This window comes from Panthera pardus, unplaced genomic scaffold, assembly GCF_024362965.1.
Source record: "Panthera pardus isolate Hobbes unplaced genomic scaffold, ASM2436296v1 HiC_scaffold_24, whole genome shotgun sequence".
In the NCBI taxonomy this organism is placed as follows: domain Eukaryota; kingdom Metazoa; phylum Chordata; class Mammalia; order Carnivora; family Felidae; genus Panthera; species Panthera pardus.
This window is the reverse complement of record NW_026526810.1, coordinates 32141554-32157989: the sequence shown is the minus strand read 5'-3', so window position 1 is coordinate 32157989 and position 16436 is coordinate 32141554. Positions and strand designations below refer to the sequence as shown.

The 16436-nt window shown below is 37.8% G+C and overlaps 1 protein-coding gene across 1 annotated transcript in view; it reads right to left on the bottom strand.

The window, feature by feature from the left end:
* DENND4A (DENN domain containing 4A) overlaps positions 1 to 16436 on the bottom strand; it is a 132051-nt gene that overhangs the window by 46096 nt on the left and 69519 nt on the right. Inside the window, exons 13-14 of the mRNA XM_053888937.1 lie at positions 14688 to 14906; positions 12878 to 13023 (exon numbers count right to left, since the gene is read on the bottom strand). Of these exons, the coding sequence (XP_053744912.1) occupies positions 12878 to 13023; positions 14688 to 14906 (365 nt within the window). The remainder of the gene's footprint in view (positions 1 to 12877; positions 13024 to 14687; positions 14907 to 16436) is intronic.

The window sequence follows — 16436 nt, the reverse complement described above, 5'->3', positions numbered from 1 at the left end:
AACTCACAAACCGTGAGATCATGACCTGAGGCGAAGTTGGATACTTAACCAACTGAGCCACCCAGGCACCCCCAAAAAAAATTAAAAAAAAAAAAAAAAAGAATACGTTGGAAGTTACCTATGTTTTCAAAAAACAGGCAAATGAATAAACTATGATAAATGGTTGGAAAATACAATCACTAAAAATTAAAATAGTAAAGATCACATAGACTTCTGGTTGAGTAAGACAAATTAAACACAACAATTTACCTTCAATCCCTCTTGAAATCTCACCAAAATGAGAAGTAAGGGACTGAAAAAAAAACCCAACGAAGACAAAATGAACTGGAGAGAGGACAGTAGCGCAGCTGGAGTTCAGAACATTTCAGAAGCTGAAAAGTAGACTGATGTGACCCGTGAAAGCTGAAAGCCACATCTCTGGCACTGGGGAGGGGATAAAGGAGAGAGCCAAAAAAGCAAGCCATTTGCTCTGCAGAGTCCCAGAAAGGTCGGGAATTAAAAGTGCTTGATGACCCGGAAGACTGGAGTACACATGGGGCGGAAGCAGGAGAATTAGTTAAAAGCCTACATTCAAGGACTCCCAGATCCCTGACTCAGCCCAGTGCAGTTAGGCTACTACCTCTCCCCACTGTGGCCCGAGACGAGGTTGAGTCTTTTTACGTGAACCAGAGGGACTCTAGACTTGAAGATATCAGGCAGAGCTGTGGGAGATGAAGGAGGTTAATAAAACAGGTGAAGTGAGTAAAAGCCTACATGTTACAACAAGGGAAAACCTCAGTTACCTTCCCCACTGAGCTGGGAGAATACTGGCAGTCAGGCTGACAGTCCTCAGGCTAAAGACTGTAGATACCTCTCGGGGAAACTAAAATAGCCTAAAAGAAAAAAATTATAGACACTGCTCAAACAGGGCAGTGAATGAATGAATAGTTGAGTTCCTCTATGATCATCAATCTCATACCTAAGGAAGCTCCAAGTTTCAGCTTCCCAGAAAAGCTCCAATGAGTTCTTTGTTCCTCACTGAAATACCAACCAAAGATCACATGAGGAAAGCCAATCACTTGGAGGACAAAACAAACAAATATTAAAAGTAACATCTGAGTAAAAAATAGACACAATGCAGGAGGAAAAAAACCCTTCAAAACAACTAAAATAAACAAGTCTACATCCATGATAAGAAGATGCTATGAAGAAGAGACGTAACAAAAATTACAAATATGATAGCAGAAATAAAAAGTTTATTATAAAGGATGAAAGATAAACTTTAGGAAATCTCCCAGAAAGTGGAGATGAAAAACAGAGAGACAGAAATGGGATGAAAAAATATAAGAAAATTAAGAGGATCAGGATAGGAAGGCCAATAATCAAAACAACACATACTTCAGAAAAGGGAACCAAAGAAATGGAGGAATGAAAGGGGATGTAGGAAAACTGCCCGGAATCTGAAGAAAATGGGGCCACAGAGTAAGTAGAAGGGCCTGGATGTGTTCAACTCAGTGAAGAAAAGCCATCTACCAGGCATATCCTTGTGCAACCTTAGTAGAGTATCAAGGATCTTAAATGCTTTCAGAGAGAAAAAGAGATCAGGTATAAAAGGTCAGAAATGAACATGGCATTAGACCAGATGTTATTCTCAACAGTAACAATCAAAGCTAGAAGACTTCAAAATTTTACTTCCAACCAAATTAGCAATCAAATCTTAGGGGAGAATAAAGAAATTTACAGATAAGTAGGGCATCAAAAAATGTGAATCTCCCACATACTCTCTCTCACTAAGCTACCAGAATTTGTGCTCCACCATTAAAAGGAAATATGCCAAGAAAGAAGTTATTGAAGCCAGAAAGCAGGGGTACCAACTCCGAAGAGAAATCAATATAAGTCCCAAGATGATGGTGAAGGAAAATCCCAGGATGACAGACTAGAAAGCAATCAGTTCAGATTGGAATACACATGGAAATTTCCAGGAAAAAAAAATTACGGATATGTTGGAAAAATTGAGGTTAGATTTTTCACTTTTGTGAGTTTGGAAGAGTTTGGAGATGAATTAATAGTAGACATAAAACAAGAAATACAGCATTAACTTCAGAGAAAATAAAATCCATGCATGAAAGTACATCTAATTATAATATATTACAAAATACACATATGTGGTCTAGCTGGGATTACATACAAAGTAACAGTAATATTAACACAACACCAGGACACCTGGGTGGCTCAGTCAATTAAGGTCCGACTTCAGCTCAGGTCATGATCTCACCATTCATGGGTGTGAGCCCCATGTCAGGCTGTGTGCTAACAGCTCGGAGCCTGGAGCCTGCTTTGGATTCTGTGTCTCCCTCTCTCTCTCTCTCTCTCTCTCTCTGCCCCTCCCCCGCTCACGCTCTGTCTCTCTTTCTCTCTCTCTCAAAAAACAAATAAACATTAAAACAAAAAACCACAAGCACTGAACACCTCTTGACCAAAATTCATTATAATGACAGTGGGAGAATTCAGGTGGTATGGTAGATAAGACATTAATGTACAATACATAAAATAATAAACAACAATAAAATCACATTATTTGGAAATCTTAAGGTAAATGAAGAAATTGCTGAAAGAGAAAAGTGGTTGCCTTTGGGGAGTAGAGACTAGGGGCAGGAAGGAATGGGCCTGAAGCTTGGACAATTATCTGACTTTTTAAACTGTTGTTTTGCTGTGTTAAAAATGAAAATCTCCTTTTATGAGATTTGGCAGCGATATTAAAAATGCTTATAAGATCTGGTTATGTAAAAAATTAGGAAAGTATGTATGATAATTATGTAAAAAACACTGACAGTAAATGTGAAATGGTATTAGGGTACCAGGCTTTACAGAGTTTTTTTCTCACTTTTATTTCCCACACTGTTTCTTCAACATTTAATAAAAGTGTTAAAAATTAAACTTTTAATAAAATCATAGAGCACCTGAGCCCTTATTAGCAAACTAACAATATTTTAAAAACATTAGGAATATGTCAATTATAACTCAAAATCATAGGTATGCCTAAGTAGGATACGGTGTCCATGGGCAACCCAAGAACAAATGAGAAGCTCTACCCACAAATATTTTATGCAGATGATATGTGGTTAATCTAATTACAAGGGCACCACTGATAATGAAAAAGAAGAGATGGACCAGAATGAAAAGGTTAAAACAAATACCTAAGGTCACTGGAAAGAAAGCTGGCAACCACTCCTGTCTCCATGATGGAACATTACAAGAGAACTGCTTGTCTATGGACATCATATGTTTTTATTTTATTATTATTTTTAAAATAATTTTTAAATGTTTATTTTTGAGAGAGAGAGAGAGAGGGAGGAAGGGACGGAGGGAGGGAGGGAGAGGGGCAGAGAGAGAGAGACAGAAGGAGACACAGAATCCGAAGCAGGCTCTAGGCTCTGAGCTATCACCACAGAGCCTGACGTGGGGCTTGAACTCATGAACTGTGAGATCATGACCTGAGCTGAAGTCAGATGCTTAACTGATTGAGCCACCCAGATCCCCCCATGGACACAATATGTTTTTAAATTTTTATTTATTTATTTTTTAACAGCTTCTTCTTCTCCAGACCTGTGCCTACTTCCTACTCCCCAGCCATTTTGCTCACAAAGAAAAAACCTGTTTATGAGCACAACTGCTCTAATTCTCAGTATCATAAAGTCTATTAAAATATTAAAATTTTGCACCACAGATTCAGTACCTTGGGAAAAGATATTTCTCTTAACTTGTATACCAGTAAAATCTCATTTCAACATTATAAAAACAGCCATGCTATACGTCCTACATGCATCAGTTGGCCATTTCTGTCTTTTGGAAAGCACAGTGATGTCTGCCCATTAGGAGAAAAAGAAATCCAACACCCATGACAGGATAAAACTAAAAGAATTTTCATATTCTCTTCATATTTTTTTCCACATTAATATGCTCAGAAAACACTGCAGACAGATGCTTGGGAGACTGAGAAAAATCTTACCAGACTATCTGTTACACAAAACTGCCCTTAGTGGGGCACTTGGGTGGCTTAGTTCATTGAGCATCCAACTTTGGCTCAATTCATGTTCTCACGGTTTCTGAGTTCCAGCCCTGCATTGGGCTCGCTGCTGTAGGCAGTGATACTCTGTCCCTGCCGCTCTCTGCCCCTCCCCCATGCATGGTCTCTTTCTCAAACAAACAAACAGACAAAAATATGGCCAACTAATCTTTGACAAAGCAGGAAAGAATATCGAATAGAATAAAGACAGTCTCTTCAGCAAGTGGTACTGGGAAAACTGGACAGTGACATGCAGAAGAATGAACCTGGACCACTTTCTTACACCATACACAAAAATAAACTCAGAATGGATGAAAGACCTAAACATAAGACAGGAAGCCATCAAAATCCCCCAGGAGAAAGCAGGCAAAAACCTCTTTGATCTTGGCCGCAGAAACTTCTTACTCAACACATCTCCAGAGGCAAGGGAAACAAAAGAAAGATGAACTACTGGGACCTCATCAAAATAAAAAGCTTCTGCATAGCGAAGGAAACAATCAGCAAAACTAAAAGGCAACCCATGGAATGGCAGAAGATAGTTGCAAACAACATATCAGATAAAGGGTTAGTATCCAAAATCTATAAAGAACTTATCAAACTCAACACCCAAAAAACAAATAATCCAGTGAAGAAATGGGCAAAAGACATGAATAGACACTTCTCCAGAGAAGACATCCAGATGGCCAACCGGCACATGAAAAAATGCTCAACATCACTCATCATCAGGGAAATGCAAAGGAAAACCACAAGGAGATACCGCCTCACACCTGTCAGAATGGCTAACATGAACAACTCAGGCAACAACAGATGTTGGCCAGGATGCAGAGGGAGAGGATCTCTTTTGCATTATTGGTGGGAATGCAAGCTGGTGCAGCCACTCTGGAAAACAGTATGGAGGTTCCTCAAAAAACTAAAAATAGAACTACCCTACGACCCAGCAATTGCACTACTAGGCATTTATCCACGGGATACAGGTGTGCTGTTTCGAAGGAACACACACCCTCTAATGTTTATAGCAGCACTATCAACAATAGCCAAAGTATGGAAAGAGCCCACATGTCCATTGATGGATGAATGGATAAAGAAGATGTGGTACATATATACAATGGAATATCATTCAGCAATCAAAAAGAATGAAATCTTACCATTTGCAACTATGTGGATGGAACTAGAGGGTGGATGGAACTACGTGGATGGAACTAAGCGAAATTAGTCAGAGAAAGACAAATATCATATGACTTCACTCATGTGAGGACTTTAAGAGACAAAACAGATGAACATAAGGGAAGGGAAGCAAAAATAATATAAAAACAGGGAGGGGGACAAAACATAAGAGACTCTTAATTATGGAGAACAAACAGAGTGTTACTGGAAGGGTTGTGGGAGGGGGGATGGGCTAAATGGATAAGGGGCATTAAGGAATCTACTCCTGAAATCATTGTTGCACTATATGCTAATCTGGATGTAAATTAAAAAAGTAAAATAAAATAAAACATTTAAAAAAACCCCAAATTGCCTTTAATTAAGCACAATCCTATAGGAACTGATTGTAAGAATTCAAAACATAATCATATGAAGAACACATGGTTCCTAAATTAGTCATAAACGAAACTCATACAATTCTCACACACTGTTTTTCTTATTCCTATTCAGCATTACCCACCCTAGCTTTTTAAAGTTGGGCAAATGTGGGGCGCCTGGGTGGCTCAGTTGGTTGAGCCCACTTCAGCTCAGGTCATGATCTCAAAGTTCATGAATTCGAGCCTTGTGTTGGGCTCTGTGCTGACAGCTCAGGGCCCAGAGTCTGCTTTGGATTCTGTGTGTGTCTCTCTCTCTGTCCCTCCCCTGCTTGTGTTCTGTTTCTGTCTCTCAAAACTGAATAAATGTTAAAAAAACAAACAAACAAAAAAAAAACAACTTTAAAAAAGTTGGGGAAATGTTTTCTGTTTGAATATGCTAAGATCAAAAGATATGTCTAATTCCTGTTCACTCTTAGTCATAGATTGACTTAGGTAGTCTCTCTCTCTCTCTCTATATATATATATAATTAATAATATAACAATAATATATTATATATAACATAATATAACATTATTATATACATATAACAAAAACATTTTATATATAATATATATTTGATATAAAATATTTATATATAAATATATAAAAGTAAATATTATTTTCCATAGCTAAATTGCCAAAAGTAAGAGGACCTGTTCATTTAAAATATTAAGTTAAAAGGGGTACCTGGGTGGCTCAGTCAGTTAAGCATCTCTTGATTTCAGCTCAGGTCATGATCCTCAGTTTGTGAGATCAAGTCCTGCTTGGGATCCTTGCTCTCTCTCTCTCTCTCTCTCCCCCTGTCACTCTCTGCCCCCCTCCCATGCACACACTGGCACGCTTTTTCTCTATCAAAATTAATAAATACATTTTGAAAAAAAAAAAGTCACCCAACTAAGAACCCCAACATAAATGATTATTTTTTAAGTTATTATTGATATTCAGGGGCGCCTGGGTGGCTCAGTCAGTTGGGCATCCAACCCTTGATTTTGGCTAAGGTCATGATCTCTCGGTTTGTGGATTCGAGCTCCACGTCAGGTTCTCCACGGAGTGTGTAGCCTGCTTAGGATTCTCTCTCTCCCCCTCTCTGTCCCTCTCCTGTTTGCACACGTGCTCTCTCTCTCTCTTTCAAAATAAACAAACATTATAAAAATCTCAGGTATTACTGATATTCAGAAAACATTTGCAGATTAAAAGCAAGTACTAATACTTAAATTGTGGTACTAAAATATGAAAGGTAGCAACAGTACTGCATATTTACTATTTCAGAGAGTTCTGCTTAATGATACTAGAAATACAATGAACCTCTAAGTGTATATGAAGGTTATTTAGGTATATTTTGAATCTTGTGACATTTTGTTATTTTCTCTAATAAAAAACTTCCTTTGAATTATATAATAAAGGAAATACAAGTAACTATGTTTTAATGAGTTAATTTTCAGTGTTAATTTTCTTAGTCATTAAAACATTTAATTATAACGTGATTCCATTGGATCTTTTGTTGGATCTAGAGTTTGAATAGGTAAATAGCATTGCAGGAAAATAATCTGCCTGGAAACAATGGTTACACATTTAATGGGATTGGCTTTTCTCAACAGAACTTACATTCTTTGTGCAATTATTCTAAGCATGTCCTGCACAGACTCTTATCAAGTAAATAGCAGGTGTCCTACTTTCAGAAATTCCTAGACAATATAAGGTAGTAATTATCAATAATAAAATATCCTCCTCAGAACACGATGCCCTAGGTACCTAGGAAAAGTGTTACGTGTCTTACAATATTAATGAGTATTTTAAAAACCATGTGATACGGACACTACTGTATGAGTTCTTAGTTGAAATACAAACTTATGAACAAGGTGCACAAAATAAGTAAAAATAAAAGGGAACAATACAAGATTTCTGTCCTCTGCATAGTTAATTGGATTCCTACAACAAATTCAGTGTTCCCATGTAGATTAATCAATGTATTGGCTAAAGTATGCTATTAGCCAATCTCTGATCGTGAGTTTAGTCCCTTATGATTCAGTTAGTTTGGCACAGGAAAAAACTGTTATACAAATGTATGCCACAGTTCACAAAGCAAGCTGAATTGCACCTAAAGATGACCAGTGGAAGTCCAGCATCACAGGGGAAAAACATTCGAAGTGCATAATGCTAGTCAGAAACCCCACTTTTTTAAAAAAGCAGACTTCATGCCCAATGTGGGGCTTGAACTCACGACCCTGAGATCAAGAGTTGCATACTCTACCCACTGAGACAGCCAGGTGCCCCCAGAAATAATCATTTTTACCTACAAAACCAACAGAATTATTCCTATAAAAAAGGACTTAAAGAAAATATGTTTTAAAGCACAGTTTTCTATTTACCACAGACCTTTCTATTTATTTATTCTTTCTATTAAGCACCAACTAAGGCAAACTTACAGATTTGATTAAGATAGTGAATAAACTACCAATCTATAAACTCAAATAAAAATCAGCAAAATATAAATAGACTCATAATGTTTTCTACTTTTCGGTTCATACTACACTACTCTGAACACTGTGAGATGTGCATAATTATCTCTACTCACAATATATTTTAAACATAGATAAGAAAACAACACAGAAAGACTAGATGACTCAACAAAAGTTACAAGTGTAAGAGCTGGAACTCAGGTTGTCCTGATTCCCAATGCAGTGTTTTTCCTATTACATCTGGCATAGTCAGAATCATATCTCATTTTTATAAGACATTTTTGGTACTTATTTAACAATTAGTAAAGGACATTTTCATGTCAAACTCAGAAATGAGACAATTTCTGGGGCGCCTGTGTGGCTCAATCAGTTAAGCATCCAACTTCAGCTCAGGTCATTATCTCATGGTTCATGGGTTCGAGCCCTGCGTAGGGGTCTGTGCTGACAGCTCAGATCCTGGATCCTGCTTCGGATTCTGTGTCTCTCTCTCTCTGCCCCTCACCCGCTCACACACACACTCTCTCTCTCTCTCTCAAAAATAAATAAACATTAAAAAAAATTAAAAAACAAAAAGAACTGAGGCAATTTCTGAATGTGAGGATGAGTTGTATTTTGGCTGTTGTGCTCCCTCCCCTCAAAAATCACTGATTTTCACAATCCTAAAATTTGTATGGAACCATAAAAGACCCCAAATAGCCAAAGTAACGTTGAAAAATAAAACCAAAGCTGGAGGCATCACGATCCCAGACTCTAGCCTGTACTACAAAGCTGTAATCATCAAGACAATAGGGTATTGGCACAAAAACAGACACAAAGACCAATGGAATAGAATAGGAAACCCAGAAATGGACCCATAAACGTATGACCAATCTTTAGCAAAGTAGGAAAGAGTATCCAATGGAAAAAAGACAGTCTCTTTAGCAGATGGTGCTGAGAGAACTGGACAGCAACATTCTCTTACACCGTACACAAAAATAAACTCAAAGTGGATGAAAGGCCTAAATGTGAGACAGGGAACCATCAAAGCCCTAAAAGAGAAAGCAGGCAATAACCTCTTTGACTTCAGCCCAGCAACTTCTTACTCAACATGTCTCTAAAGGCAAGGGAAATAAAAGCAAAAATAAACTATTGGGACCTCATCAAGATAAAAAGCTTCTGCACAGCAAAGGAACCAATCAACAAAACTAAAAGGCAACTGATGGAATGGGAGAAAATAGGGTTAGTACCCAAAATCTATAAAGAACTTACCAAACTCGACACCCGAAAAACAAATAATCCAGTGAAGAAATGGGCAGACGACATGAATAGAAACTTTTCCAAAGAAGACATCCAGATGGCCAACAGACATGAAAAGATGCCTGACATTGCTCATCATCAGGGAAATACAAATCAAAACCACAAGGAGATACCACCTCATGCCGGTCAGAGTGGCTAAAATTAAGAACTCAGGAAACAACAGATGTTGTTTCTCTTGTTGGTGGGAATGCAAACTGGTGCAGCCACTTTGGAAAACAGTGTGGAGGTTCCTCAAAAAATTAAAAACAGAATTACCCTATGACCCAGCAATAGCACTACTAGAAATTTATCCAAAGGATAAAGGAGTGCTGATTCACAGGGGCATATGTACCCCAATGTTTACAGCAGCGCTTTCAACAATAGCCAAATTATGGAAAGAGCCCAAATGTCCATCAACTGATGAATGGATAAAGAAGATATGGTATATACATACAGTGGTATACTACTTGGCAATGAGAAAGAATGAAAACTTGCCATTTGCAACAATGTGGATGGAACTGGAGGGTATTATGCTAAGTGAAATAAGTCAGTCAGAGAAGACAAATATTACATGTTTTCACTCATATGTAGAATTTGAGAAACTTAACAGAAGACCATGGGGGAAGGGAAAGGGAAAAAATAGTTTCAAACAGAGAAGTAGGCAAACCATAAGAGACAAATACAGAAAACAAAGTGAGGGTCATTCGGGGTGGGGGGGGGGTGGAATGGGTGATGGGCATTGAGGAGGGCACTTGTTGGGATGAGCACTGGGTGCTGTAGGTAAGCAATGAATCATGGAAATCTAGTCCTGAAGCCAAGAGCACACTGTATTCACTGTATGTTAGCTAACTTGACAATAAATTATATTTAAAAAATAATCAATCAATCACATTTTCTTTAAGTCACATAAATTTGAACGTGATGGACCTCTTTAAAAAACCTTACAAGTATAACTTGTTGACTAAATACATGACAAAACTTTGCTTTCCTCCTTTTTTCTATGGTCATGGGCATAAAATCATGAACACTGTATGCATATATACTCACAAATTTACAGGAGTTACAAGTACAATAACTTTTCAAGGGCATATAATGTTTTCCGTTTCATCGTCTGAGAGTAAATTGCTGGCCTGATGACCCAACACCCTTCAATACTTTAGTGTGTACTTCCTAAAAACAATGACAGTCTGCTATCTAACCATAATACAACAAATTGTGGAAACCAACATGTTATACTACTACCTCTGTCTAATCCTCAAACTACATCCGAGCTTTACTGATTATATTAATGATGGTATGCCAAGAGCATCCAGTTCTGAATGATGAGCCTTGTATTTGCTTGTCAAGTCTCTATAGTTTCCTTCACTTTTGAACAGTTTCTTAATTTTTCCTTTATTTTCTTAACCCTGAAAATTTGTGGATTACAGAAGAGGTATTTTGAGGGATGTCACTTAATTTGAGTTTGTCTCATACGTCCTTGAGATTCTATAGGTCATGCATCCTTGGCAGAAATATCACAGAGTTGATGTTGTATTCTCACCGTGGACTATTATAGGCATGTGATGTTGATTTGTTTCCCTACTTGTAATGTTCACTTTGATGACTACATAAAAGTGGTGTCTGCCAGGCTTTCTGTTCCACTATAAAATTCCTCTTGCCCATTTTGTAATTAATACGTATTTTGTGCAGAGGTACTTTGAAACGAAAATCCTGTTTCTCATCAGACTCTCAGTACCTGTGTAAACTCACAGTTTCCTATTTTATTCAATGGGTTATAATCTGTTACTTAGATTTGATGTTCAAATTGTCTCAGATATAGCCAGTGGGGGTTCCTTCAAGCTGACTTACCTTTGTGTGTGTGTGTGTGTGTGTGTGTGTGTTGTTGTTGTTGTTTTAAAAAACATATCTCCATTTTTCTTGGAGCAATTCCTTATGTTCTAGCACAAGCTACTTCAGGGCTCATCCTGTACTTTCCTTGCCCTAGACCCAATTATTCTCCAAGGAGTCCTAATTCCTTTTAGTGGAGAATCGGCGTTAGAAGCCAAATTCTGTTCATTAGGTGTACTCACCACTATTGGGGTATGGCTGCTTCCAGATTCTCTAGGTGTACAGAGCTAGGGAATATATGTATGTACACACACAGACATACATACTTACATCTGTACTTATTTCTATATTTGTCTATACATACTGAAAACCAATGATATATCAAACCTCTTATTCCACTCTAATAACACAGGGTTCATTCTGGTTTTCTCCTTTTCTGTATTTGTAAGTCCCTTCTCTGACGGTAACTTCATTATCTTTAATATATTTATTTGATCCACTCCTCTTTACATTCTCCCATTTCCACCACCACCCCTCTCCACACATACAACTTCTTCATCCTAATTTGGCCTCAACAGCTACTTCCAGACCTACCCTCTGTCCCCACCAAGCTGGCATCTTCCTCATCTAGATCAAACGTTGATACTCCATTTGCTGCCCCTACCCTGTGGGGACACTCTCCTCACCTTGCTCAGCCTCTGATACTCCATGCTGTTTTGGCATGGATACTCTTCTCATCTTGTTTATTCTGACCCCCTGCAGCTGTCTGTCCCCCAGCCTGGGCACTCTTTTTATCCTGCTCATCCTCTGATTCTCCATGCTAGGTCACCCCTTACATAGATGCTGTCTTCACCTGGCTTGGGCTCCAACACCCAATGCTAGTCTGTTCCTCCTTCTTCACCCCATTCAGGTTTCAACACCCCACTCTAGATCACTGTTCCCCAACCTCCTCTATGTTCAGCATAGATAACCACCTTATGATATTAGGACTGAGGGGAAGAGAAGGTTTCATACACGAATTTAAAATAGAATTAATTGGGGCGCCTGGGTGGTTCGGTCGGTTAAGCATCCGACTTCAGCTCAGGTCATGATCTCACGGTCCGTGGGTTCGAGCCCCGCGTCGGGCTCTGTGCTGACTGCTTGGAGCCTGGAGCCTGTTTCAGATTCTGTGTCTCCCTCTCTCTCTGCCCCTCCCCTGTTCACGCTCTGTCTCTGTCTCAAAAATAAACGTTAAAAAAAATTTTTTTTTAAAAATAAAAAATAAAATAGAATTAATTCACTTAATTTATGCTATAAACTCACTTCCAAATTGTAGAAGTATTCAAGTGATATATTCATTATGCACTATACCTACTCTCAGCATGTGGCAATGTACAATAAGGAGAGGTGAAAACTACAGATGCTCAAGTTGGAGGTCCACAGACTTGGACAGAACTCCCATAGTCTGTAAGTGGGCAGGCAAAGTTATAGACCTGGTTGCTAAAATAAAACTCATGATTCAGTAAAATCCTGCAAGGTACTCCTAAGAGTTTGTGGTTTATAATATCTAGCAGTCCAAACAAAACTTTAATAATATAAAGAGTCAATGATGAAATGAAATGAACTTAGATTCTGTTAAGCGCTGATAAAAGTTAAATAGAAACTATAACTCATAACATGTAAAACAATCACACAAAATAACTTAGGGCACTGTAGACATACTCTTACTTACTTTATCTACACAGTCATCAAAAAATGCCAGGCTTGCATCTTTATCACTGACAAAAGAACATTCCTCGATGAAGCGAATGAACATTTGTGTTTTGGTCATCATGTTATAGAATTTTTGATGTGATCGGTCCCGGCTTCTTAAGAAAGCTGTTCAACATAAATTCATAATGTCACAAAATATAGGATCATTCAAAGATTCATAGAATTTTAAGCCAGAAGGAACTTGATTAATCATGTCATCTGTACTTCCTCAACCTACCATTTTGCAGAAGAAGAAACTAAGACCCCTGGGGAAGTGACCTGACAAGACAGCAATAGGAAAGGAACTTGAACCCAGATCTTTCAAATCTTCACCCAGACTTGTCTCTGTTGTCCTCTCATTACCTTGTGGATTATATATAAAATTGTAAATGTGAAAGCATTTTTAAAGAGCAACAGTTACAACCTCTCTAGTGTTTGATTATGTCTGTGTCTTACTGAAACAGAGGAAAAGTTTATTTCCTGATTTTGCGCTCCACACTGCTTACTATGATCAGTTACACTACACTTGGGCCTTCTTTTGGGCCCATAAATTCAAACTATTTCCAAATGTTCTCTCTGTCTAAAACTTTCTACTTTTCTTTTGCCTGGCTCATTTGTATTCATCCTTGAGATTATGGCTCAGAGATAAATTCCTCAGAAGGGTTTTCTGTGATCTGAAGTTGTGAAATAAACTGTTCATCCATATTATTTTTTTAATGTTTGTTTTTATTATTTTTGAGAGAGAGAAAGAGAGAGAGAGAGAGAGAGAGAGAGACAGACAGACAGACAGACAGAAAGACAGAGTACAAGCTGGGGAGGAGCAGAGAGAGAGGGAGATACAGAATCCGAAGTGGGCTCCAGGCTCTGAGGTGTCAGCACAGAGCCCCAAGCAGGGCTCGAACTCATGAATAGTGAGATCATGACCTGAGCAGAAGTCAGATGCTCAACTGACTGAGCCACCCAGGTGCCCCTCATTCATACTATTTTCAAATTGCTTATCTTTTTTTTTTTTTTAAGTTTTATTTATTTAAGTAATCTCTAAACCTCATGTGGGGCTTGAACTCCTGACCCTGAGATCAAGATTCACATACTCCTCTGACTGAACCAGTCAGGTGCCCTTCAAATTGCTTATCTTCTTGACTATAAGCTCATTGGGAGAAGTGACCATGTCTCTCTCTCCCTCTCGCTCTCTCTCTTTTATGACCATGTATCTTTTGCATGCCACTATATACCTAGCATTTAGAGGAACTCAATATATGCTTATTAAATGAATTTCTCTTCCAAATGTTATATACTACAAAAGAAAATAAATCTGTATTTTGACACAAACTGCACTCGGGGGCTCTCCAACTTCTTTTGTTTCAGGGCACAAACAGAAAGAAAGGAATATTTATAAAGTGTAATGAAGTAAAATGAATGAGGCTGTGCATGCTTGGAGGTGACCATCCCAGAGGCTCCTCTGAGTGTTCAACATTGCCCAGCTGCTCTGAAAACTAAAACTGTCAATATCCTAACACATCTGTGGCACAAAAGAGTGAAGCAGTACATGGTTACAAAGCTCTGTGCTTTTCAAATAGTTTCTTCGACATATTTTGTTAATGGGATTATTTCTAATTTGTCTGAGAAATAACTAGCTGTGTGGAAATGGATTACCAACAAAATTGGTAGATTCACATACTTCAAAAATAGCTACGTATTTTGATAAACAAGAGCTACTAACACAGAAAAACTGTATCATCATAAGGTTAAACTCAGTGATACAAAAGCTGTAAAACTGTACAATCACTCACCTTGCAAGGCAAAAAGAGAGGACGCATCTGTGGCTGTCTCAGATGGGGCTTGTGTTATTGGTCTTAAGTATGATCTATAGCCTTTTAAAATAGAGGCCATGAAACACAAAAATGCCTCTTGGATTTCCAAATCTATCATGTGCAACCTCTTTCCAGAATTAAAATCATAGTCATTCATTGCTAAGTCCATTAGTCCATCGTCTCTTGGTCTCTGCTGCACTGTGAAAAAATACAGGGTGAAGGTTTTCTCCAAACTATTGAAACCAATGTTAATAATGGTATCAATATAAATCTGTTCTATATGTATGTCAAGTCACGCTGTACACCTTAAGTTTATACAGTCCTGTATGTTAATTAGATTTCAAAAAAATTGAAAGAAGTAAGTTATTGTTTTCAAAAGGGCTCAAGCTACTTAACTCTTTGTTTACATAACTTCATAATATGTAAACCCCAGCAAAGCTTGCTACATCATTTGTTAGCCTCTGCTGAGTTCGTTTCAACCAAAGTAAATATAAAATTATTCCTGTTTGTCTGACTACCATAAAAAAAAATCATGTTCTGAAGTAACTATATATAAACTAATAAGAGAAAATCATAGCAACCATATCAACAGGAAACAGGGTTAAATGCATTAGTTCTACCCTCCCCCCCTTTTAAAAAAATGTAAGTGCCGACAGGAAAAACACACATGGATTAAAATGTGAAAAACAGCTCTTCCTTTTCCTGAACAACTCAACGCTAAAGCCATTAGGTAGTAAAAGAATAAACGCAAGTAAAAGAGGCCTGCTAGATGCCACCTTAATCAAGTGTACAAAGTGAACACCTTCATCAATAATGGGACAAATCAAAGTAGTTCACGATCTGATAAGGATGCTAGGAAAGGAACATAGTGTCATTTCTGTGATATTCCTGCCAAAAATGTATGACCTGTATTTACCATGTGGACGCTCAAGACAAACCCACATCATGGACCATTCTATGATAGCAAATACCATCTTCAAAAGTCTCAAAAAAAAAAAGAAGGACAAATCGAAGAAGTGTTTGCAGAAAAGGAGACTAAAGAGACTTGAAACTAAAGACATCTGATTTGGAAGTGGATTATTTTGCTAGAAAGAACATTATTATAATAAAACTTGAATCTGGTCTGCAGGTAAAGATGGCAGAAATGCTCACTGGTAATTTCCTGATTTTCATGGTTATGTAGTGGTGGAGGAGAATGTATTTTTGGGTAGGAGATATATTCCATTTGGAGGTGATGGCGCATCTATTCTCAAAGATCAGGGAACATGTTTGTGATTGTTTCAAAATTTAAAAACTTTTCAAAATACGAGGAACAATAAATCATCTTACAAAGTTTTTTCTGGAGTTCTTATTGTCGAAAAAAGTAACAGTACTAGAAAGAACATGGGCCTTTATACAGAAGATCTAGATTTTAATCCTAGCTTCATCCGGGTTAACTGTATAATCTCTGACAAGCTATTTAACCTCCCTCAATTTATCTTCAGAGTTGTAAAGATAAAAAATATATGTGGAAGTGTTCTGAAGCTATAAAGTGTTACACAGTCCTCAACTATCAGTATTGCTTAAAAGTTTATAATTTTCAGCTTTAAGGTTCTGCCCTTCAATACAGCTGGACGGGCTATTTCACAGATTTTAATAATATTTTAAATATTGCTACAAAAGCTGCTGGACTTCTCAGCTATTTACAAGAAGTGTATGCCTTGTTAGAAAGCAGTTAACTAGTCAGCT